The sequence below is a fragment of the Chaetodon auriga genome, chromosome 15, assembly GCF_051107435.1.
Source record: "Chaetodon auriga isolate fChaAug3 chromosome 15, fChaAug3.hap1, whole genome shotgun sequence".
Taxonomy (NCBI): domain Eukaryota; kingdom Metazoa; phylum Chordata; class Actinopteri; order Chaetodontiformes; family Chaetodontidae; genus Chaetodon; species Chaetodon auriga.
In genome coordinates, this window is record NC_135088.1 from 15,883,848 (window position 1) to 15,910,309 (window position 26,462).

Here is a 26,462-nt window from a genome sequence, read left to right on the forward strand (position 1 = left end):
TTTTATATGTTCACATGTTGGCCTCATCTGCACAAAAAATGAATCAGTTCTTCTCAAGTAATTGTCCCAGTTTCCACCAAATTTTATTGAAATCTGTTAAATAATGTCAAATTATCCCTCTGACTGACAGACAGCGAAACAAACAGAACAGACTGAGTAGGCCTCCATATTGTTTTTGTCAGAACATTTATTTTCAGTGAGTAACCAGCAAAGACAGCGAAGAAGAAAGTGGTTTGATTGATCAATGTATGTCGGGTTATCAACAGCGATGACGTAATGTGTATACTAATGGATCATTCTTCCAGGGGGATGTCGCTGTTGGACCTCGACAAATGACCGTATACTTCCATTGTCAGGTGAGCTCAGGCTATCCCCGCTCCGCGCTGAGTAGATGGTACAGTCCACATGCAGCTCGGAGTTGTTGCTGAGGAGGTTCCTCCGTTCAGCACATACCGTTAAATTGGCATGCAGCTTACGCCCGGGTCCTGGAGCAGGAGACTGCGCTGCTTTTGAAAATGTTACCGCCTTCTCACCGGAGTTACCTCGGACAGCAGAGCAAGGTCGCATTATTTCACCTTCTGTGCAGTATTACAGGTGAGTCTGGGTTTTTGTATGGCAGTTTTTTCTATGTTCCCCTAACGCTACAGAGAAGTTTTGTGAAAGAGCCCGCTGCCTCGCGCATCATGCACACAACGAAGTGAACGTGTCGGCAAAACTAGCCTCCACCGTCCGCTGAAGCTGTGGGTTATTTCGAAGTACCAAGTTTAACAAGTGTAGCAGGTGTCGTTTAAAGACTAAAGGAAACTTGGGTACAAGTTCACTTGGATGCTTCGGAGTCGTAGCTGGCCAGCGCCACCACCGCGGATGATGGTGCGACCCGAGGCTGCCATAGAAACAGTCCATAGAAACCGGGAAGCAGAGGCAATGATATATATATATATATTTATGTACCCTTACCCAACCTACACTTGGGTCATTGTAGATTCACTGGCAGCCATATTAGCTCCAGAAGCGTTTTCCATCAAAGTAACATGCTGCTATGCTATGTGTCACGTCAGCAGCCTTTTGCAAAATCTTAAGAAACTTAACGTGTGTCACCAGAGAAGACAATGGTTAATGTTAGCACCTCCCGGGTCGGCGTGAGAGTCAGCCGCCATGTGTCTGCAGTGGACTCTGAGCTCATTATGATTTAATCAAGGGGTGGGCAAGTTACTAACTACAGACTGAAAAACGCCAACTTTGTCCACACAGTGCTCACAAACTCAGAAAGCAACGACACTGCATTTTAGCTCCAACTCTGTCACGAAACCGTCCTCATCTGTTCTCAAGTCAGCACATTGTGTGTTTAAAAGAAACCAGCCAAAGTGCATGTCTGGATATTATGGGATTGGATGTGTTGACCACAGGCAGCTTTTCTGTACCTCCCTAAATCCATTTCCTCTGCAAAAAAAACAAGAAAAAGTTACATGTTAACAGGATTAATAATGAAGAAACTTGTTTGACATGTATGATGAAAAGCTCATGTGATGCACAAAACCAAAAATCCCTGAAAGAAATAATTAAATAAAATGAAAAGGGTAGGAAAAGGACCTCTAATGTGTTCACTGAACATCTTACAGTGTTGGTGCAACACCAAAAATCACCATAGAGTTTACTCTTACAACTCAACTCTCCCGAAATTTTACAAAGTTAGTATTTGCAGGCCTGTGTTATTGGGTTGCCTTACATTTCAACAGGCTTTCTATTTATATCTCTTGCAGTTCTTTCACTTAGTAGTGGTTATATTTTAGTCATAATACTGATGGGTGTGTAATATAATGGATAGTAAAAATGGGTTTCATGCCATAAAAATGTTCCTTTTCAGAGCATCATTATACATCACCGTCACTCTAGCGGATCTATGCCTTGCCCAGTGTAAAAGAATGGCTCATGTTGCTCATAGCAGTGGGCAGCCTGCAGAGAGGACAAGCTCTGAAACTCCTTTGTTAAAGACTTGACTTGACCCAGAGACCCTCTACCACATTATTAATGTACTGCATGTTCTGTCATGTTATTACCGGGATCCAAGAGTCCATACCTGAACAGACTGTTTACCTCCCTCTGAGAGTTAAGGTTAAGGAGGACAGACAGGTGCCCATTTATCTAGCTTCAGTTTAAGTCTGCTGTACATTTCAATGAGGAGTTTGACCTTGTGCCTTTTTTGAATGCAAAATAGGTGCACACACCCTCACAGCTAATAATGTCTAGGTCTTAAAGGGGAACAAACACAGTTTCTGAAGACTTAATGTTTTGTGCCCAGATGCACTTTATTTAAGTTCTGTTAATCTTATTTCTGGCCACTAGGGCTGACAGATACAAAGCCACACAATATCTTCTGAAGTTGTGATGATCATCTGGCACTGGCTGATAAACTGATGTTAATTCTCCATAATGACGAATGTGTGATCTGTTACATTTCTCAATTAAATTAAGTGGTAATATCAAAAATAATCAAGGTTTAATGCCCAACCAACATGTTAAATGCCCTCCCACAAAGCAGTTGGAAAGCCAGTTTTCTACTGAATATTTTTGGTGTTGGGAACCTTTCAGGCCTGCACTTTGTATTAGGTCGGGCTCTCCTCCTTTACCAGCTGCCTCATACAGATTGATTGATGGAACTTTGTGATGCTACCAGACATACAGCTGATCTTGTCCTTTTCATGTAGTAGAAATGATTAGTGTTCCTGCGCCTCTGCATTACTGTTCTCTGCAGTCAGCTAGAAATGCGCCTTTTGTCACTCCTGCGTGTGCGCCTTTGTGCAGCTCGATCAAGCCAGTCATAAAATGTGCAAAAAGTTGATTTGAAGGTCTGATAAGCCACACTATCAAACGGCCATTCGCTCCCTCCCTGTCCTGTTCTGCACAGCTGGCTCTGCCACTTCTACCCTAACACCATCACCGTTTATGTTCTGATTTCCGCTTTTAACAAGACACGCTGCCCTCTGGCAAGACACACATATTAATACACTTGCTGCCACATAAGTGGTGCATGTGAAGGTAATATTGACTAAAGTGAGAACGAGCAGCAGAGTGTCCCCAGGGAGCAATGTGTCCTTGATGCCAGGATATCTATAATCTGTTTTCTACTGTGTGTGTGTGTGTGTGTGTGTGTGTGTGTGTGCGTGTGTGTGTGCGTGTGTGTGCATGCGTGCACGCGAGAGAGAATGACACATTGTGTTGCATTTGCAAATCAAACTGAAAGTGTCTACAGTAGCTGCTCTCTTTGAGGATATAAGGATTGCAAGAACTTAAAGCAGTTTCTTTTCTTTGTCTCTGAAAGCACAAGGAGAAGGGAGAAAACATTCTTATGACTATGTCAAGATAGGCTGCATACAAGATCAGATAGACTTTGCCCTTTTTCTCATCACTTTTTTATTCTGAGTTGGAGAAAACGAGGGCATGCTTATGTAAGGTTGTCGTTGTGTCACTTATAAAAATTTAATACGGTCGCTATACCTCTTCCATTACATATTCAGTGCAGGACAAATGCTGCTTTCTTTCCTCTTACTCTGCTGTTATTCTTGCCATCTAGCCGTTTCACAACAAATACAGCAAGTCGTAAAATTAGTTTTCTACACGACAGAGGATCAGTCACAGTATATCATACAGTAGATGCCATGTGGATTCAGTTGTGGCATTTTCACATATTTTATACAAACCACTTTTTTTTTCATCATGCCTTTAGTCAGAAAGTTTGAATCTTTTACTGGGTCAGTGTTTCCACTTGTGTGTTTTTTTTTCTTGTTTTTGTTTTTTTAAGGAGTGCCCGTTAAGTCCCTTGCCATTAAGTACCAGTTTATTTAAATGTGTTCTCAGCGGTCTGCCTCCTCACTTAATCACCTGAATGAATCACTTGCAAGGCTCAAGACTAACAACTTTTTTTTTACATCTACACGTGTACTACCAGTTTTCTTTTCTTTTTAAAACTTAACACAGTAATATTACATAATGACACCACTTTTAGACAGTTTATTGAGGTGGTGCCAGTGGGGCAGCGGCAGAGTATTTTTTGGCTAAACTGCGGTGGGTCTAATCCATACAGTGGTGGAGCTCAAATCAATGTTAGTATTTCAGTGCAAGTATAGACACAATAAAAAAGCACCCCTCCCCAATAGCTAGATATAGTACGCATTAAGCTACTATGGGTTGCATGATTGCACTGATTCCTTTTTTACACATGCAAAATTACATAGAGAGCAACAGCCGTGGATGGTCGCCACTAAAAACACAGTTTCCTGAGTTTGAGTTCTAAAATGCCACGTTAGTTTAACACGACCGAGACCATAGCAGTTTAAGAGTCAAAACACATCAGCAGCAGATCAAATATGCTACTCAGGCTACCAAGACCACAGCGAGCGAGAGCATGAAGAAGTCCCGGGGCCACACAAAACGCGACAAAGTCAATGCAGTTTCCAAATCGAGCCTGTTATTTAAAACGTAGTCAAACTCACCATCGATGTTTTCAAAGGAGCACAATCCACCAATGGTTGTTGAAAAGTCGTTATCCAACACGCCCCCCCCCCCCCCCCCCCCCCCGTTGCAAGGAGCTTTTATGTTGTGCCATGCGTTTGTGGAGGGGCTGCTCTGACGGTCAGATATTGGTTAAAAATCAAAAGAATCCTTCGTAAAATTATCAAATTCTAAATAACTAAAGCGCTTGAACAGTGTAGTGACATTAAGTTTTCTTTTACAGTGCAATCTAGCCATAATATGCATCATCTGTTTGCCTTCCATTTAAGTGAGTGAATTATATATTACAAATGGTAAGCTGTCAGCATGCTAGGGGAAAAGAATGCACTTGCAATCACACTTTTTTAGTTAACCATTCAAAGTAGATTCAGATTGGTCTACCACCACAAAGTGTAGCCTCGTCTCAGTTTGCTTCGACAGAGAGACTCGCCTCAGATGGCAGCCAGCACAGCTTTGCAAGCAACTTCACAGCAGTAATGACCTCCCAGTAACATGTAAGTGAAAAGTTGGTTTTGTAGTGCAGACAATGACTAATTCATGTGAACAAATACTTTGAAGAAATGTGTTAAAGAGATACAAGAGCTTGAATACAATTTGCCAACAGAATCAGACTATACAGAGTTTTTTTTTTTTTTTTAACCCAAATTGTTTTTTAACCCAGATTTCTGACTCAAATAATTTCCAATTCATATTGAATAGTTTCAAACTGTCATAAAGTAATTCCTCCTGCATTTTGGAACAGCTGAGTGTACTGTTTTGGATTCACTCGTGGGAATGAAAGTGGTCATTACTTGTCATTACTTTATTAAAGGGTAGCTTGACACGTTTTTCAAGCCTGTCTTATCGCCACTTGTACAACCCTGATTCTTAAAAAAATGGGACAGTGTAAAACAAAAATAAAAACAGAACAATCCTTTGCAATCAAACTGTGTGTTCTGACAACATTTTTATGAAGTAGCTCCTGTAGTAATATTCTTTATACAGAATACTGAGCCTTTCAAGAACACCCCTGTCATACCCAATCACGATACTATCACACTCTGTTTTATCTATGCTTTGCACAGTGAGCCAGCTTTTTCAAATCGAGTTGTACATTGAAACAGTTTTTGCTTGCAGTAAGTTGCTGATACTGACTATTAAAAGATCCCTAGATAGATGCTTCCAGTGGAATTGATGGGGGACAAAATCTCCTTGTTCTGTGCAAAAAACACTCCAAAGGTTATTTGAAGCTGATATTGGGCCTCAGCATTCTGAGTTAGCCAAATCAAGTGGATATCGTCCAAAGTTGCAGTCTTTTTACTGCAGTCTTTTACCACAGTCACACCGCAAATAAAGAGGGAATTCTACAGTAAAAAGACTGTGACTTTGGATGATATCCACTTGATTTGGATAACTCCGATGCTGAACTCTCGTATTAGCATATTATGAATTTTTGTACAGAATGAGGACTGTGGAGTTTGTTTCCCATCACTGCCATTGGAAGCACATTTGGAAAGGATCAATTATTGGCCAGGATGAAGAGGAGAGGAGATGAATGATTGCAGCAAGGCCCTAAATAGTTAATAAATTCAGGAGCAGTGTGTCCACAGCTGAGCATGTCCCTACAATACAGTGTCTCATGATTCCTACTCTGCACAAAATATGCTATCAAGATTTGATAGCCACAGTTGAACATTCGGCTAATTTTTCTTTAACACCTCCATCTGAGCCAACGTATGAAAAGAATTGCAAGCTTGCCTTGTCAATCATTATATTTCTCAAGTGGATGAATACATATTTACAATATTACCATGTAATATAATTTATTCTCCAATTTCACACTATTTGATTAAGCTAATAGGATTTTTGTTTTTGTCATTATCTGGAATCCCTAATAACAAACCTTGTAATTAACCTCTGAATCCATAACATGAAAATTAAACTAGTGGAAACTGGAAACAGTACGGTGTTGTCACAAACTCAATCTTTAATCCCCTGGCAGAAAAAAAAGATAAAAATAGACATTTGTACTTCGTAGTGAAGAGGTAGGGAAACTTCTGCGGCGCTAATATTTGAGGACATTGCCTTTTTGAAGGAGATTGGCCAGAGAAAGAGCGGCTTTTGGCAAAACAACAATAGAATATTTGCAGTCAGTTGCCAAGCAGCGCAGCAGGTTTTGATTTATGATGATGTCTTCCTGCTGGCAGCTTGTTGCAATTAGTGATCTGGTTGAGGGCTTTGGCAGTCTAGCAGTGTTATATTGTGTTTTCTGAATCAGTAAGGTAATTCCTCTGTTTTTTGTCGAGTGGAATCCTGGTGATACATTTCCTCTCACTTGTGTTTCGTACGTGACTTTGCTCTCGCCTCTCCTCACTCTCAGCCCTCCTTTCTTCTCTCAGCGATGATGTCATCCTCGTGTTAGCATATCTCTTCCCATCGTTTTTCCTGCCAGTCTCGGTCTGTTCCCTTCACATCGCTTTGACTCTCCTTAACACGACGTTGAGCTCTCTGCTTTTGAGACGAGCCATATTTGTGACAGGTGCGGGTGACAGAGTGCACGGGCTGGATATATTTGGACAAAGGAGATACTGACGGCCTGTTTTTATTTCCCAAATTCAGGTCAGGAGGAGGAAAGCTATAGAGACAAAATAAATTCATCAATGGAAAAGTCAGTCAGCTGTGTTTTATTTGTTGAAAAGTCCAACACCTGCTGTGGTGGTATCAAGTTTTGATTCCAGACTGAGACCCACAGATGTCAGATGGTACTGAACTTGTACAGATATTAATTTTATTTTTATTTTTTTTAACACCTGACGTCAGCGGTAACACCAGAAATACTCTTCTGTCACTCAATCCATGGTTTATTTTTGGTTTTATTAGAGATTCTTTGTTTGTTTGTTTTTGGCCTTTTGACAAGACAGAGGGGAGGGGGTGGATGACACGTAGTTGGAGGCCCCAGTTTGGGATCAAGCCTGGGCCACTGCAACAAGAACACAGTCTTAATAGTAGGGGCGCCCGGTCTTCCAGGTGAGCTACCAGGCCACCCTACTGATCATAGCATGGCATTATTGATTAGTCACCTGGTTTTTAGATTGTTGACTCATCCACTCTGAAAATGAATTTCTTTTCAACCACAAAAGTTAATTGCCTGCCATCTAAATTAGGGCTGCAGCAAACAAAGTTCTTCATCATAGATTAGTCTGTTGATTATTGTCAAATTAATCAGTTGATCATTAAGTCATGAAGAAGCTCTTACACAGGTTCTGGGAGCCCAAAGTGACATCTTTCAGGTGTCTTTAGTCCTGTCAGTCCAGAACCTGAAAGATTTTCAGTTTCAAAATTATATAAAGCACAGAAATTCACTGACTCCTCTCTCACTTATGTAAATATGCTGCTTTTCTTAGTACTCAATCAATGACAATGATCATTAGTTACAGCCTCCGCTTGGACCAGAGAGTCTACCATTTTTGCTTGATTAAACAACTTTAACAATCAATAATCCAAATTATTTCCAGTTAATTTTCTATTGATCAGCTAGTTGTTTCAGCTCTACTATCCAATCAGGGAGAATTTTCTATACTTCTGTGATTGTAAAGTCTTTGTTTTGGTTTCAGAATTCTTATATAACACATTTAATAAAATACTTTTTTTTGAAACACTGGATTTCTCACTTTGATCGATGGCGTCTGGATTAATACAAATGAATAATTACAGTACAAATTAGGCATAGAAGTGGGCATAAAACTTTTTAAAGATGCTTTACATTCAAAGCTGTAGTGCACGTGCTTTTAATTTTCAACTCTTTTGGTTGTCGGTGTTACAATATTCAAACGTGTTTGCAGATGAACGTGATTGTGTGTGGTTAAAGTCTTGTTTTTGTTTGTCTCTTTGGCAGGTGTGTGGGGCAGTCAGGTGGTGGTGCCTCAGAGGGTGAACGCCGTGCTGGGGAAGAATGTGACGTTAGAGTGCAGGGTGGAGGTGGGCGCAAACCTAACTCTTACTCAGAGTTCCTGGGAGCGCCGTCTGCCTTCAGGCTCAGTCACAGTGGCTGTCTACAACCCACTGTTTGGCATCTCCATCCCTCCAGAGTTTATCCACCGCTTGTATTTTCGCTCACCCTCCTCACACGATGCCACCATCGTACTGGAAAACGTGGGCTTTTCTGATGTTGGGATCTATACCTGTAAGGTTGCCACATTTCCTCTGGGAAACACTCAAGCAACCACTACTGTCAATGTACTTGGTATGTACATGTTTATATATACGTATGTATGTATATATTCTTCTATGTAACACCTCTTCAAGAATACAGTTAGTGTTTGTATAGGTAATGTCAAGTACAGCTGAAACAATTAATGCACAATCTTTGCTCACAGTGGAGCCGAAGGTCTATGTGTCTGCGGGTTCAACTGCCCTGATCGATGGTGGCAACGACACCGTGGTGGCCACCTGCATCGCTGAGCGGGCGCGGCCCCCTGCTGAGGTGTCCTGGGAGTCCAACCTCTTTGGTCAGTCAGAAGTGCAGCTGTTTGATGAAGTCAACGGCACAACCAGCACACAAGTGAGCTACCTTTGGCAGCCCACACGTCACATCCAGGGCCACACACTGACCTGTGTGGTCCGCCACCCGGCTCTGCAGAGTGACTTCAGGATCCCCTACCAGCTCAATGTGCAGTGTAAGACTTTGATTAGATATTTTCAACACATCAGTGAAGCAGCCACTGGCAAAAAAAAGAAAAAAAAAATGTTATTGACTCTATTGGACTGATCAGGCCAGAATAAACTCGCAGGCCTGAAGTGAGTAGATTAGAGGGTGCAGTAGAGTCTACACTGTAAAATGGAGTGAATTTTTCTGGTCCAAGAGAAGGAGCCCAGCTGTCCGCTGAGAGGGAACAAACAGTGGCAGCTATTTTCCTGCTCTCCTTCCTTCCCTTCAGCATTTAAACACAGTGTTTAGCAGAAAGCACAAGAGGAAAGACTTAATACTAAAGGTATTTGATTTCCAACAGCAGTCAGCTGATTAGGTTTGGCCTTGTCAGTGTTGATGTTTGATGGATTTGAAGCACTTCAACAACAATTCACTTTTGAAAACCGCTCAATTGACAGATGAAATCAAGGACATTCCATGCAGTCTCCCTACAGGTATTAATTGTGGTGTAAGAGAGGCTGTCCTTGGTGTTTTCTTTGGTTTTCTTTTTTTTTTTCTTTTTTTCAAAGCCTGTATTTCTTTAGGCTTTTCTATGTCAGTACATGTCCCTGTGTGCCCCTAAACTGTCAAAAGTGAAAATGTTTTCTGCCAGTAAGCCTCTGTAGATGTTAGAGTACATATCTGTAGTTTGTGGGGCACAAATGGATGTCTGCGCACCAGCTGCAAATAGACTGGGGAGAGGGGTAAAATTACCTCCTTGAAAATCTCTTTTGTTTGACAGATGCATTTAACTTTGCTCTGACAGTCTGACATTTTGTCACAGATGGCAACTACTAAGGATTTTTTGCTTATTCAGTGTATGACATGGTAAACACAGTATGTCTGCAACTCTGCATTATAAGTAGTTTTCTGTGAAACTAATGCAAAATGATACAGGAGCTAGATCAGTATAGATGGACCCACGGTTGACTGTTGGTTAGAAATTGTACAAGCTGTCATATCATGACTGTTTGCTTCTCTGTACACTGTCCTGTGTTTGATTACCAGACACCTTAGTGGATATTTGGAGGATGCAGGCTTATGTCTCTAGACCATGGACGACCTCAGACTCCATATATTGCTGCACACAAACTAAGCAAACGCTCATCTTGCATGTGTCTGTTGATGTAATGCACAGAGTGGCAGCCAGAGCTATCAATAGAGTATCACAGCAGATATGTTTTTAGGGTGTGAAGATTTACCTTGGTTGAATAGTATTTTCTAAGGTTGTTTCTTAGGTTTCTGGCCAGTTTGTGGGCATATCTAAATTATTTGTTGTTCTTTTCCTCTCTAGTTGCTCCTGACATCTCAGTTGTAGGCTATGATGGAGACTGGCACGTGGGACGGGAAAATGTTCAAATGACTTGCAAAGCTAATGCAAACCCACCGGCTCATCACTTCAGATGGATCAGGTGTGTGTATGCCATCTTCCTTTTCCTTCCTAAAATTGACCCATCACTCCAAAAAACACTGAGTCGTAGCTTTTTACGGCTAACTGGACGTTTGGTGACTGACGGTGTTTGTTAGCTTTACTTTTCAAATATGTTCACGTATCTTTAACTGATCCAAAACCTTCAAGACATCATTGAATTATTCATCATTACATTCCAAATGAAATGTCACATACCTGTGTGCATGATTACATAACAGGCTGCTTGTTGCAGGTGCGTCTCCCTAAATGTCTCCCTCTCTTGTGCGTCATAGATTGGACAGCGAAATGCCAGAAGGGGTGGAAATAATGAACAACACTTTGCTCTTCCTGCGTCCCCTCCAGCGGAATGACTCTGGAGTTTACAGGTGTGAGGTTGCCAATGACATCAACCTCCGCAGTCGGGATGTGCGCATTCTCATACAAGGTGAGCGGAGTATACACGCAGCTGACTCCTATTGCCTGCTCTTCCCTGAGGAAGCACTGTGCATGCACGCACGTCATAGAGGGTATCACTGCCTATGACATTGTCCTTCAAGCTGAAATGTGACACTGGATCACTCTCGTCCATTCTGTGCAAACTGACAGTCTATCAAGCGTTCACCAATGATACAGTGTGTTGGTACTGATAATATTTGACCCTTTTCATTTAGTCTTAATTGCATGCTGATTAGCCTTGATTAACATTATGCCTCCAGATGTTCAAAAGGGGAGTTCCTGGGCCAAACAGCTGCAAATATTTAAGTCCTCTTTAGACCACAGTGCTCTGCCTCTGTTCTGTCCTCTTGGCTTGGCTTCTAAGTATGTCATCTCTCTGTTGTGTATGAGGAGCATGTTCCTCTGGTTTCACAAAATCTGTCTTGTCTGTGGAGGCTCTTTTCCTGAATGAAGTTCTGATTATGATGTGATTTTCTTTTACATCTCTCTCTCTCTCTTCCTTTCTGTGTTTCTTTTATTTCTGCATGTGTCATGCAGTAAGAGGCAAAAGCCTGCAGCCTGACTGTGAGATGATGTCCCAGATTCATAAAACATTAACTAGTTCTTTTCAACTCCTATTTATTATTTATCATCCATATTTCATTTTCCTTTGAGAGGACCTGTACGGGTGTGTGCAAGCTTACATGTGTTGGTGTACCCTTGGTGGTGTGTGTTGCTGTGGTTGTGCTCACATACGTCAGTTCACTGCATGGAGTTGTACGATTCATATACTTTGACTTACAAACCTTTGGTCCATGTTTATCATCTCTCAGATGTGAATCTTTTCCTCACATCTGGCTCGGCATCAAGAATGAAGTGGCAGAGCAATTTTGCAGGGCCATTAAAGCTTTTAGACTCAGATTCTTTCCATTACTTCAGCTCCTTCTGATTATGGCTTTTGGCTTTTCTGTTTTGTGGGCATCACCCTAATCCAGTTCACTTCAAGGCTGGTGTTCTAACAGTGGCAATGCATCATTACGCCTGCAGAAAACGGGGCTAAATACACATTCTCGTGCAATTTAAGCATGCGATATACAAAATAATTTGATTATGCACTTTTTTAAATTGGTTACGTCAGTGTAGGAAAATTAAGGAGATCCCTGATACCACTTGGTTTTTCTCTCTGGTCCCATCAGGAAGTCACCTCACTAAGTTCCACATTTGTTCCTTACATTTATTATGATTATTATTGTTATTTATTAATATGATGACGATGATGATTTAACATCAAAAAACAATTGTTTACACTTTTTATTCACCCCACTGGTGACTTTTGATGCTGTTGCGTTCAACCTAAAAAAATTACAAAATTTGAATGTAGCTGAATTGACACCTCTTTGAGTGCATGTCAGCAACAAATAAAACTGCAGTGTCTTTCACAAAGGTAACAATAATCACGACTCTTGTCCTGGATTGCATTACGGTGCACAGGGTTTGCTAGTCCTGTGTTCACCCACTGAGTATATATAGAAATGCTGACATCTTTTAATCCAATTTCCTTTTTTTTTCTTCTACAAATATGTCAAACACATACCAGTATGTCAGTCTTACCTGCTGGACTCCATCAGCATATTGTGACCCCAGGATCCTGACCACAGGGTGGAGAAACTCTTGTTTAAGTCACCAAAAACTACGCCTGTGATTTAAAAACGGCATCATTTACTTTGACAGTTGCAGCAATCAGCGAGTTTAAGGGAGTTTGTTGGAAGGGTTCTGCGATTGGATGAATACAACAGGGATTGACTGAGTCCATCGCCTTCTCTTTTGTTTGTCTCTCATTTTATTTTGCTAATTTAATTGTCTGTGCAGCAAGCTAACTCCGTAGCACAAAGAGGACAGCAACAGCATGGAGAGACAGCAGGAGAAACAGCGTCTAGAGCTAAAATATTTTCCACATCTATTAAGGATTTATTTTGACCAAGCCAGGGTTGGTGATTTTGAAGTGTGTTTTGCGATTGAGTTAACGAGGCCGTATGTACACACACACACACACACACACACACACACACACACACACACCTGCGCAAAAAATATGGCATGTCACCACAGGAACATTCTTCTAAGATGCAAGTTGAAAATGAAGAAGAAAATGAGGATCGTGTACCTGTAACTAGGCTCCAGTATCAGCTAGGAGAGGAGTGACCACCCCCCCACCCCCTTCCCCAAACTGAAAGGTGTTCGCAGCCTTTGTAGGTTTGAATCACTGTAGTTTTCAACAACAATAGGTGATGAGACAGTCGAGAAGCCAACAGCAAAGTTTCACAGAGCTGTTACAAGTGACCTTGTTCTCTTGTATTTGCACCCAAATCCATTAACTCAACTTCTTTATTACTCGTGTACAATATACTCTGTTCATTCAGCAGTCTTTGATTTCTTCATGGCCTTTGGTTTGCTCTCATCTAGCTCTCAAATTTCTTCCATGTGAATCGATTGTTGAACTGATGACAACACTGCCTGCTTTGAACAAAGAACACGTGAACATGTTGGTAAAGATTTCAGTGAACACTTGTTTGATCCATGTCAGGTCTGTGATCACTGTGACTAGTTGCGGGTTTTATCTTTGGAGAATATTAAACACTTTCTTCACTTTTTTAAAAAACCTTGCCGGGGATGTTTTGCCGTTTTCTTAAATGGTGCTCTTTATTTTAATGGAGGCACTGTTCAGACCCTGCTTATGACAGACTTCCTCATTTGATCCATCATCTAATATGTCAGTTACGTCAGCCCATTATACCAAATCCTAGACTTTCTCTTTATTTTTCCTCACCAGTCATTGTTTAATAATGGCAGACTGCACCCATAAGCTCTGAAGGACTGGCAGTGCTCACCTGAGCCATGTTCCATAGTTTAGTATGTCTGTTAGTTTAGTTGATGTTTTTGTCAACCTGTCCCTACTTAGTAAATGCTGATGTAGTTGGCATTGACATTCTCTGCTTCTCTGTCTGTTCATCTCTCCCTTCCATCCTCTACTCCCCTCTCACCCTCCCTCCCTCCATTAGATCCTCCCACCATGCCTTCCACCATTACTGCTCCTGTCCTAACTGGTTCTGAGTCCTCCACCTTAGTGGATGAAAGGGGGCATGTCCTCCTCAGCTCCCCCACACTCGAAGCTCTACCTGAGAGTAATCTCGGCTCCATAGTGGGTGGGGCTGTGGGCGGGGCCTTGTTCCTGCTGCTGCTGCTGTCTGTGGTTGGCGTGTGTTACCTTCGGAAACAGCAGACCCTCCACGGGAACTACTACACCAAGCAGTACCTGGGCCCCAGTGACCTCCAGAAGGCCCCCACACAACACGAGCTCCACCCTACCAAAGCCGGCAGCAGCTCCCACCATCAGGACCACGACCGAGAGGAGTGGGGCGACCGCCAGCTCAAACACGAGCGTGACCGTCGTCACCATAGCAACTACAACGGAGAGGAGTATCCCTCTAATGGCTACACCAGGGCAATGAGGGAGAGCAGTCACCGCAGCCATCAGCAGAATCACCACCGTGAACACACACAGTATTCTAGTCCACGGCAGGCCAGATGTGCCAGATACCCTCATTCACCTAAACCACAGGGAAACGGCTCCCCCTACATGTCGGATGACTGCTACGATAGCGGGCCCGAGGGTGACTATGTGTCTCACACAGACGGGTCCGTCATCTCACGTAGGGAGTGGTACGTTTGACAGGCTACCTGGTCCTGCACGAGCAGAAATACAACCAGAGGGTTTCATTTATTAAATTAGGAAGAAACACATTATTTCTCTTCTGTATGCACATGCACACTTCTACTAATCTGTGTTCAGTAGTTCCCTTGTTTTGTCCAAGCGTCCTGGTCGACACTTGAGTTAGGACGTTTCTGTTTGTGATGTGGCCAGATTGTGGACTGCACAGCCACTTCGACAGGCGACATCCACATGCCTATAGAAGTGGACATGCCGCTAGTTTGTGTTTGTAGAGACTGAAGATCCCAACGTATGTGCTGTCTCTGCCTTACTACATGGACTGCCAATTTATTTAGCATTACTAATGTCTTTCAGTTGTGTGGAAGCCCTGGGGGCTCACAGATCACATGGTTGTTATAGAGGAAGGTTTTTTTTTTTCTATAAAATCAGCCTGCTCAGGCTTTATGTCACTTTTTTCATTTGTATTTGTATGTGTAGATGTTGCTCACGCTGATTTTGTTTAAAAGACCTGTGACCTCTGAGTCTGACTGGAGGTAAATCCATGAGATTCAGATGGTCACAGTTCATTTTTCCAAAACTAAGTAGGACAGAGCAGAGGCATATAGGCTCAGTGGAGAAAAAAAAGGATTTATCTCACTGAGAAATTGAAATTCCTTCATGACTGATGACAGGTTGATTCTTGGTCTGAAAACTTATTGCACTGCCTTTTGCAAAACTTAATAATGGACGACCACATCGTTTGTTTTCTACCTGATGTCTTTCCTTTATGTAACTTGCTATAATGGCAGACTTGTGTGCTTGAGAACTTGACCACTGATGTCCCAGCAATGTCCTTTCAAAGCTGATGGCCTAGAGTGGGAACCTTAAGAGCATTTCTACTGTATGTCCTCAGCTCATCTTTTATCCCCAGGAGGGAGGGATGGAGCGAGGGGAAGCAGGGAAGCCGGCATGCATGAGGCACTTACTGGGTTTATCAAACCATCATCATACAAGTTTAGATAAGCTGGGACCATGTTACTTATGTTTAATCTTTTTAGCATTTGTGTGATTTACTGGGAAGAGTTCAGGTTAGTTTTCCTCTTTAGTTAAACACATTCTCCTGTTCATTACCAGATTATAGTGGCTGTGTTTGAGAATTTGCACTCTGGCACCAAACCAGTGTTCCCAGAAGTTCAAGAGCGCCGTCAGCCCGGGCATTGTTGAAAGCAGGCTACAGTATGACAGCCACCATACGCTGGCCTCCTAGTCACAAAGTATTTTGTTGCACAAAGAAGTCATTCAAGAGTGCAGCCAGTACAACCTACCACAAATAACCACTGATGGACTCATTTCACTTCTCTGAGTAATCTGCAGAAACAAGACATGACTGTGTCACAGTTCCAATCTGTGGCATTAATAGGCTTATTGTTGCTTATCCAAGCGCGCAACTGCAAGCGCTTTTCATGTTCCCCTTTTTTTAAATAGCATTTATTATTGCTACCACAGTGAAACATGCATCATGTGATGGATGTGCTGACACTGCCACCTGTGGTTATCAAAACCTCCTCTCAGCTTTTTTATCCTCAGCTCACCAGAGGCAACAGTCAATATTTTGTTGCACTGATCATTCAGTCTTTCACTCATAATTATCTTTTGAGTAGCTATGAAGTAATAGACCTGTGCTTTTTTTTTTTTTTTGTCTAAAAGGGATTTCGGGCTTGACTTGCAATCAGATATGTATTAGTTTGTAAACAGCCACATTTTATTGCTCATCAGATGTTGCAGGACACACCAAGTACTCTGACCGAACTGAGGAAAAATGTGTGTCGATATAGATTTAAAGATGAATTTCAGTTTTTGTGTGTGTGGTCAGGTACACTCAGTATTTTGGCACATGCACCGATTTACCAGACAGCATGGAGGAGATCGAACAATTTCTTTCATGTACACTAGTGTTTGTGAATACATGCCAACTTTAGTAGTGTGGTCACCTATACAATATTTGCTGCCAGATGCCAAATATTTGTTTAATTTGTATGTATAAATATGATGATGTCTCACATAAGTATTGCTGACTAGCTAAGAACTGATTATAAGCTTATATAAATGACTAACCTATCACTGTTGTATACAGGGTCTTGTAGCCTGAAATAGAAGTGAAAAGATGCTTAAGGCCACTTTAATATTACAGTCGTCAAAATGGGACTTAGTTATATTGTTCTGAACCCTCGCTAATTATTTTTCAGGGTGTGAATTTCGTGCAGTTAATAGGCTGCAGCTCTCATGGTGAGATTTGATAATGTGCCACTGTAACTTGCAGGCAGAGAATATGACCCCTATACTGCAATCCATGTAGTTTCAAACTGTCCTTTCAAATGCTGTATAGTACACTAGAACTAATTTACCTCCATAGACAGAAGCTTCCCATCCCACTCCATTCATCCATTAGGTTACATTAACATAATGCCTCACTTACCACTAGTGGAGCCCAGGTATTGAGATTCACATCAAAAAGATTTCTGCTACAGTATCTCTTGCCTCAAACACTATTTCTGTAGTAGGACGTAGTTCCAAAAAACAAAACATTCACAATGTGGATCAGCCAATGTTTCTGTAAAGATATATCGCTGTAAAAATGTCTTAAATTCCATTTTTCAACATCATGAGCTCCACAGACAAACTTTGATCCACCGTTATTGTGTTGGGTTGAAATCTGAGGGACGGATATCTCAAAGCATGGGTCAGTAAATCCAAACCAATCTGCTTTGGTAGACACGCCGCTACATGTAAGTGAGAATGTGTTTCTATGTAATTTGGATGAACTGACCCTTTAGCTGCAGTGTCCAGAATGAAGTGTACAGTCGGCAATTTGTGAACCACAAAACCTCGTTGAGATTGCTGAATTAAAGGTAAGGTTTTGAGGCAGCGCGCGCTGCCGACGCCTATTCATTCTGCCTTTCTGGTCACTTTCACATAAATGCAGAGAAGAACAGGAAGCAGCAGCTCGATCCCCTTCTTGTGTTCGCTTCTATGCACTAAGACGGAAATTCCACTAATCGATACACTGTTTTTGCTTGACTCGTCAGTTTGCAGCCCTGCACCTGGATTAATGAAGTTCTTTTGTACTGTGACATTTTGTATAGAGAACCGTTGTCAATATTTCTTAATTTGAGAGATGTCCTTCACTTTGGGTTGAGAAATACAACTAGTGCCTTAGATACCTAGAAGAAGAAGAAGTGTTTTCTTATTGTTTACTTAGGGATGTCAGAACCTGTTTTGTTGCTCTGTGAGATTTATTTATCGCCTTTTTCGTTTTGATTCTCACTACTGTGTGTTAGGAGGACTCTAGTGCCATAGTCACTTTTTTTGCCCTTGCCACCATGACGGTTAATGACACAGTGTATTTGCAAACCTAGAGGCATTAAAACACACCCAAAAAGATGAAGCTTGAATGAATTTTGATGTAAAATGAGCGAAATGATCTCTACTTCACAGGTATCTGTCAGGGCTTTTGGTTTCTGTAGAATCACTGTTGTTCAGTGAAGAATTAACTTCAGTCTCACGTTGTCAATTAAAAGCACTTTGTGGTCATGTTTGTTTTTGTATATACTGAAGAAAATGTAACTTTCTGGAAAGGAAAAAAAAAAAATATTTGTGTGTGACAACAGTGGAGCATTATTTTGTCAATCTTTTTGAGATACTTTAGTTGAATAAAGCACCTTAGCACCTGTGAGTTATTTTCTCTGGAGGTTTCTAAGCATGTCGTTACTCACACTGCTCAGTCTCTGCTCCTCTTTGTGCTTCCATAAATGACATCATCTCTAGCTCCCTAACGCATAATGCTGCATACACCCCCCCACCCACCCACCCACCCCAATCCAGTGCGCACATGTGGGACGCCGCACATGATGTAATTCATGTTTCCTCACTTCACCGTCGCTTCGCTACTCTTCACTTTCCAAGAATGCTGTAACATTGAGCTGCTCCTCTCCGCTGGTAGTTCTGTAGTCGAGGGAGATCCAGCACCTCCTCTGCTCTCTCTGTGCCCTCCTCACCGGTCCTAGTTTGCTTTATTGTCAGGACAGAAAGGCCCTCGCTCTCCCCTGCAGCTCGTCCCCTTTGTTAGTCTTTCCCCCACTGTCTACCAGCTGGTAAAATTAAACGCTGAGTGTTTATGTCTGGCCCGAAGTCCCCACTCTCCAGCCCATTGACTGTCCCCATGGCAACAAGCTCATCTGGAGCTGCTGATGGAGGCTGTCTTCCCACAAGCTCTACCTGGCCACAGAAAGCGGAGGGAGAGAGGGATGCAGGGAGGCGGCGTGGAGCTGAGAGTTTTAACTGTGCTGCTGTGAAAGGCAGACCGGAAAGAGAGAATTAACTACTGGAATTGAAAATGGCCCATTACTGCGCTACAGAGAGCTCCTCTGGCTGTGAGGACACATCACACGGATGTGACCTTGGCACTGTTTAGCTTGGACTTCAGGTCCCCGAGACACACTTCCTCTAGAAGTCTTTATTTCAGCTGACCTCTCCATCTTCCACAGATCTTATCATGGGCACAGCAGTTGTTGTCTTTCTGACCTTGAAACAGGGCATGCTCAGTCTGAAAATACACGGCGGAGCTGACAAAAGTGAGGCAGCTCAGTAATAGCAATGATGTCAGCCGGCGACGCTGAAATCTGTGTGAGACGCTCGTGAAGATCAGTGGGTTTGCATCTCGCCTGCGACACAACAGTTTCCAAGGATACTTTTCACAACACACAAAGGAGCGAGCAAACGAGGGATGCAGCGCTGTGTAAGAGAGACACTTTGATATTAACTCCGCAGTAGAGGTGGGATCAAACTGTCACCAGCATTGAGCTGAAAATATTGAAATAGATGTCTGAGAAAAATGGCAGACCACCGACCGCTCTAACCTTCCTCCCCCCTGTGCTATTAGACCAGCATCTGCTACCTGCAGGGTCTGTTGTCTGGGCAATATCATGACCCTTGACCCTGCTGTTGAAGGTTTAGGATGTGGGTGGTGATTGGGGGGGGGGGGGTACTTGCCATCACTTGCTCCCCCCACTCCTCATGCTGTTTAATTCATGACGAGCCCGTCTGCTAAGCTGACCCTCGCCGAGCATCGCCGTGCACTTTTCCTGGCCTCACAGTGATGATGTGTGTGTGACATAAAGTGCTGAAGTAGGAGAGACAGAAAGAGTCCTGCACTGGAGCCAGATCCCAGTTTGGGGACAGTTGATCCACCACTAACACCACTAATCCAGGCCCCTCCAGAACGGGTGATATTTGGACCACTGAAACGGGAGAAAAACGTCAGAACAGAACATGCGTAAAAACATTCATGCCACATAATCTTGAATCATATTCGATAAACACATCAAGTTTCATCCTCTGTGTATTAATGGATCTTAAGGTGCTCTATGTGTTGTGTGTTTGAAGCAGTTTTTGTGCCTTGTCACACTCTGAATGCCTGTGAAAATGTCTGTCAGCGGGCATTAAAGCCGGCAACTTGATGAACTGCATTTTTAAAGGCATTTTGATCAACTCAAGAGGCTCTTGTCATAGTTCAGCAGCCATCAAAGATAATCGAACGGTTATTAGCTGGTGGAGGACGGCGTGATGGGAGAAGAGGGGGGAGGGGGGAAGAAAGGAAGAAGAAGTGGCTTTCAGGGGTGAGCTCAGACGTCCCGGCTTGCTCAATCTGCATCATAATTGAACTGTTATTTAGGATTCTCATCTCAGCACATTATTGATTTTTTTTCCCCACCTCAACAGCTAAATCAACTGGAATTGACCATCACACACTTTGCTTTTTTTTCCACCCCCGTCACCTTTTGTCCTCCAGTTCCTTCAGTGTAGTTTTACACATTACTGCTGATTGGCCAAAGCTCGCTGTTCTGTGAGTTTAATGCATCTTAATCACAATTAATCCTAATCCCCTCAGTGGACAACACGGAGCATAATGCAAGCATATGGTCCCACAAAGCTAATTCAGCAGACGTTACAACAGCATCTAGACCCCCGCACACACAAAGGACAGAGGAAAGGCAATATGGAGACATGGATGCATGGAGGGAGGTGAAGATCTAAAGTGAATGATTAGTGACTAATTGAATTTCAAGATGCAAGACCCCCAATAAATTCAACTGCAGCCATTCTATCCCTATTATGCGTCACCTATAGGGAAGAAAAATAACTGCATCACTGAAGTTTTTTAGATGTGTGTTCATGTCGATATAGATAGATAGCATTCATTTGCACTCTCTCATGTCGGTGTTATTGTGTTTGTGGTATACTGAAAGGCTCTTCCTGCTCTGTCTCAGACCAGTCTCAAGCAGAGAGGTCCAACTCCATCGCCGTGGCCGGAGCTGTGATGGGCGCAGTCCTCGCTCTCTTCCTCATCACTGTGTTCATCATCGTGATCCTCACTGCTCGCAAGGCCCCGCCACCGGCCTACACTGACAAAGTGTAAGTTTGACAAATAATTCATGGCGCAGAACATGCTCGCCTGGTTAATTAATGGCTTGTTACCGTGTGAGGTTGACTGAAGCCCATCGGTGGGTTCAGGCAGTTGCTCCTTGCTCCTGTGGCGAGTGCTGCAGTGGTGCACACCCTGGAGCAGAGAGGCTGCAGGACAAGGTTGAGGGGTGGCAGATAATTGTTGTCTTGGCATCAAGCCCTTGTCCTATTTTATTCAGCCTGTTCTTACAGTGCACCGGCACTCATGCTAATGTTACAGCGAAGACGAATCACTTTGAAGTTAAACTGTATACAGCAGGAGCTGGGTCACACTCTGCCACAGTCCTGTGACTGACAGTGGATGTTTTGTGCGTGTGTGTGCCCGCGAGTGTGCTCTTTGTCTCTTCTGTCTCTGTTGTGTTTTCTGAATACCTGTAACAGATGGTAACTTACAGCACTGAGCAGAGTCCTTTATGTGTTGTAGTGAGCATGGATGCAACCTTGTGGGTTTGTTTTGATTAACTCTGCTTCTGTTAAACATTTATGTCCTAACAGCAACACAAAGGTGCACGTTATGTTTCGAGTACTGCTGATCAACCTACTTCCCCTCCATGCAAACCATTATTATGAACCTGTGGACCATATCTGCAAAGTGGCAGGTTGATCCCCTCATCCCTCCCTGGTAGTGTGTCACTGAGCATCATTTCACGGATGCAAAGTTACCTCCAAACAAGTCTCAAGAAAGGGAGCTAAATGTCCATGCATGGATTATTATTGCTCCATCTGAAGGATTTTGGCTTTCTTCACTTTTTCTGCTGAAATCTCATTTTCTCTCATCACCCTAAATGAAAGCACTCAGTCAACTCGTGAACAAAGACCTTTGTTCCTTCACTCAAAACATATTGTTCCTTGTAAAAACTAAAAAAATAAAAACGTGCATCCTAACTTCAGTGACAGCGCCCCCTTCAGGGAAAAACGGAAAGACGCTTACTGTGCAGCCTCACACTGAGTTTCAAACTGACCGATTGTGTGACAGTGTTAACAGCCCACTCGCTGTTTTCTGCTGTCGGTCTGAACGCTGGCAGAAAACAGCACTGTGGAGAAAATACTCAATATTTGTGCATGTGTGTGTGGCCCCTGCATCACAGCACTGACACTACAGCACGGTGTATCCAGCCGTGTGTGGGTCTGTGGTCAATGCCAAGACAAACTTAGCATCTTAAGTGTGACCGTGGCTGGAAGTCCCAGTGGGACGACTGGGGGGGCAGGTGGAGGCAGACCTCGTCCCCTCCCCTTCATCACACATGGTTGTGAGTGTAGGACTGCATGTCAGCGAGAGAGCTTCTCATCCCGAGGATGAAAGAGAAGAGCGGCATCGAGCGACATGCATCCCTAGAAAATCAATGCCTGTCATGACACCGTTTTATGAATGGTCAAGGTCAGTTTCTAGGTTTAAGTTTAGTAGTGGAGAGGGATTTCACTTAATGAGAAAATCACTCTGACTTAACCGCCTTGCTGTGGTTTCAAGGAACTTGCACGGTGAGTGATTTTAGAGCAGCGGTCAAAAGTCTTTCAATTTGCTATTACGTATGAAAGTCCATCGCCTTTATACTGGTGCTGTCATGCTGAACCCTGTTGATTTCAGCATGATCCCATTAGTATCACTGGCTACAGCTGCTTAAAGGGATACTCCACTGATTTAGTTCTGTACTTCCATAAAGTTGGTGGAATTGCAAAAGACACATTTGTAAATTTGCTGGATCCTCCATTTCCCATAATGCAACATGATAGTGTCTTCTTCTTTATCTTCCTTATTCTGTAAATGCCTGTCTTTAAAACTCCACACCTTTTTTTCCACAGCCACTGTCTGAAATGTATAATCTACAAGCCCAGTCCAACAGATAACCCAGGTGACATCATTATGACATCATCAGGGTTGTTTTTCTCAGTGAAAGCAGCTTTTGACTCGAGGAGGTGTCCCTTTAAGAAGCCCCAGAAATCACTACACCAATGGTTTTATGCTGCCTCTTTCTAATTATGCAGTTTCCTCTTTCATGTGTCCTATCTGGAAAACTAAAGTCTCTCTTCTTTGCCACTTCTTTGTCTCTGTCTCTGAAGGATTGACCTTCCTCCGACACACAAACCTCCTCCTCCCTACTGCAGTGGAGCACCGGCTGTTCCTCTGGGTGTCCACGCATCACAAGTGGCCTGGCTCTGTCAGGTAACCCCCTCCCTTTTTATTACCACTCTCATACCACGTCAGTACACTTGTGTGGATCTGAATCATCACGTACTTATGGCCACACCACAAAGACTAATTTAGACTTATTTGGCTAGCTAATGATGAGTCACAGCAGGAAGTGATAACAACCTAGATACTTCCCGATGTTATTATCAGCGTTTAATAAGCAGAAGGCCTAATGGCTGTTCTCATTTAATATGTAGGATAGTTTAAATTTTAATTTGTGCTCTCAGCTCAACTCCAGCTTTCGTAAGACCTTTTTCACTCTCACCCAGAAAGAGGCCTAAAGGAAAAAAAAAAAACCTTGCTCCTGTTTCTGTTTGCACTCCCACTTAATCTGACTTTCTGACACTCTGACATGAAAAAAATGACATGAGGACGTAAAACTGCTTTGTGTTTTGTGCCACGGGAACAGACTCGCAGGGCGGAGCGCAGGTATGAGCTGACTGACGGGCAGCACCCACCCACAACGAGGCCAGGACCACCGGGAAGACGAAGCCCCACACAGCAGCTGTCTCGCCTGGAGTGGGTGTGTCATCAGAGTGGGACAGACCGGGTGTACATCAACCACCGGGAACACTATGTGTGACAGACATCCTGAACACACAGTCCAGCAAGCAGTCACTCACTCTGTCTGAGCAACATGGAGAGTACAAGCTTCACCTGATTCACTGAGCCATCAATCCAGAGGAGGAAACAGCTGGCAGCATTAGAGGCCAACGTCTGTCTTCACACACTTTCATCACTTTTTACTTCACAGTGTTAAATGTCTTGAAGGAGTTGTTCAACATTTTGGGAAAAATGCCCGCATTCATATCGAAAATGGACACTATGTTTGTCAAATGTGAAGCTATGACTTAGCTTAGCACAAAGACTGGAAATGGGGGAGGCAGCTAGCCTAGCTTTGTCCAATAGTAACAAAACTTTTGTGCTTACATCTCTAAAGCCTGGAGTCCCTGCTGGAAGTCACTGTACCCGTGAAACCACAAACATATCTCTGTACAATTCACTTCATGTACGAATTAATCAAACGAGATGTAATGTGTTAATTGGAGAGTTTTAGAGGCGATGGAAGCTGTTTTTTTTTTTGTTTTGATTGGGTTTTTTCTACCTATGGACAGAATCAGGCTCGCTTTTTCATCCTGCTTTCAGTCTTTATGCTGAGCTAAGCTAACCGAGAGCGGTATGTGAAATCTCCAGCTGTTCCTATACTGTTCCTATATTTTTTTGTTTATTATCTGTGTTTTGCATCTGTCCTGTATTTATCAGTATTTGGCATTCAGCATACCTAGATGATGCTTTAGAAATCTCACAACCATGAGAGCAGATCTCACGTCATCTGCCTCACGATCAGCTTGCGCACCAGACGGTGCATGAGTAGATGTAGAACAGCTATGGGGTCGTAGTTATCCACAAAAATCCAAACACTATTTTTCTTTTCCCCCTGACGGAGAGGGTAGCGCAAAGCATACATCTGAGACTCTATTCTCAGGCATATCACTAGACCAAACCACGTCACATCCGAACTGCTTAGGTCCACCGAGACCAAATGTACCAACTGCAACACAGACCATGAAGGGATTAATTAAGGTATTTCTGTCCCAGTTCTGTGATTTGCTGTCGTAATGTTATGACACAGTGCTTTTTGGCAGCAGGAGTCGTAGATTTGTATATGTGTAAATGTAGCCTCTGTGCCAGTGTAATTATGTAGATTCATAACTAATCAGGGAGGGTAAGCTGAGACATTACTGATGTCAGTGGTTTTTATACAGACTGTAGAAAAATGCACTAGTTATGTGTAAACTGAGTGAAATGCTCAGAAGATTTGTGGTGAGGAGTCAGCACTGCAACGTATTCACTGCTTGCTGAAGTTGAAGCGGATTACATCCTTCACACTCATGTAAAATATACCACGTCGGATTTTATTGCGGTGATCTGGAGAGCTAACTGTTTGAAGTGCCATACTGACATTTTGGGGGTATTCCCTCTGAGTATATCGTCTGCTGTAGTGTTTACATTTCTAGATTAGATGGTCATGAGCTGTTGTCTTGTTTGATTTATGTATTAAAATTCAAGTTGTTGCCAAATTTTGCTCCTGTGACATGATGCTGTGATGACAGTAGATTCAAAACCATCATCTGTTCTCGCTCTGTGGAAAAACAGACAGCTCTGCAGTGCGTGGAGGTGTTCAGAAGCCTTCTTAAAGTTAACAGTGTGAGTCAATGCATGTGGAAACAAGAGAAGAAAGTCCTTGAAGATCTGAGAGAGAGTTTGAATTGACGTGTCTGAGGGAAATTCATCTCAAGGTCACAGTCACATTGTATCCACTGTGATTGTCACCACAGGGAGGGAAACGCTGCTCTTATTACCGGGAACATTTTGTGTAGATGATGCAGAGTGTGAGGATCCGAAACCCACCTTGTATTGACACCACACTGCTGGTTAAAATGTTTGTCAGGACTCATTTGTTTCCTCAGATCAGTCAGTGCTCGGGGTTTCTCCATCCTCCCCTGAAGAGGCAGAGCTGACACCTTCCAAGAGCAACACCTAGTGGTCAAACATGTCGGTGCAGCCCCAGGTGGGGAGTGTAGTGCTATCACAGGATATATAGAAAGCATTTATGACCCTTGGCTGCTCTCTGTGCATGAAAACTTGGCTGTATTTGAATAATAAAATTAAAAATGGCTGAATTCCATTTAGCTGCTTCAGTTTTGGGGTGCTTACAGGCTCACTGTGACACTGTCATGACATACATCCATACTTAATATTATTACTCTGGGGGAACCGTAAAGAGTGCCGAGCAAACTCACTTTTAGTAAACAACCTTTTATTGGGGAGCAACATAACAATAGGAAATAACAATAAAAAAAAAATTATAAATAGCGATAGAAACAAGTCAGTCTGAAACAAAAGATAAAAGTGACAACCATAACAGCAAAAACAATGTGGGTTAAGCCCTTCATGCCTCATGTAAAGCAGTTTTCAAGGCATCAAGATTACTTTCAATTTGCTGCATATTCTACAGTTG

General features: G+C 42.8%; 1 protein-coding gene across 2 annotated transcripts; it reads left to right on the forward strand.

Moving 5' to 3' along the window:
• The first annotated feature begins 463 nt into the window (after window positions 1–463).
• nectin3b (nectin cell adhesion molecule 3b) lies at window positions 464–26,031 on the forward strand. Of its 2 annotated transcripts, XM_076751301.1 has the most exons (8): window positions 464–594; window positions 8,384–8,731; window positions 8,865–9,164; window positions 10,470–10,587; window positions 10,880–11,031; window positions 21,057–21,201; window positions 23,311–23,413; window positions 23,850–26,031. In XM_076751301.1, the coding sequence occupies exons 1-8, from the start codon at window positions 516–518 to the stop codon at window positions 24,021–24,023; spliced, it is 1,419 nt and encodes a 472-aa protein (XP_076607416.1). In that variant the 5' UTR covers window positions 464–515; the 3' UTR covers window positions 24,024–26,031. The 2 variants fall into 2 exon arrangements, with proteins under 2 accessions (XP_076607416.1, XP_076607415.1); XM_076751300.1 differs by lacking the exons at window positions 21,057–21,201; window positions 23,311–23,413; window positions 23,850–26,031 and adding an exon at window positions 14,081–18,455.
• Window positions 26,032–26,462: the final 431 nt, after the last annotated feature.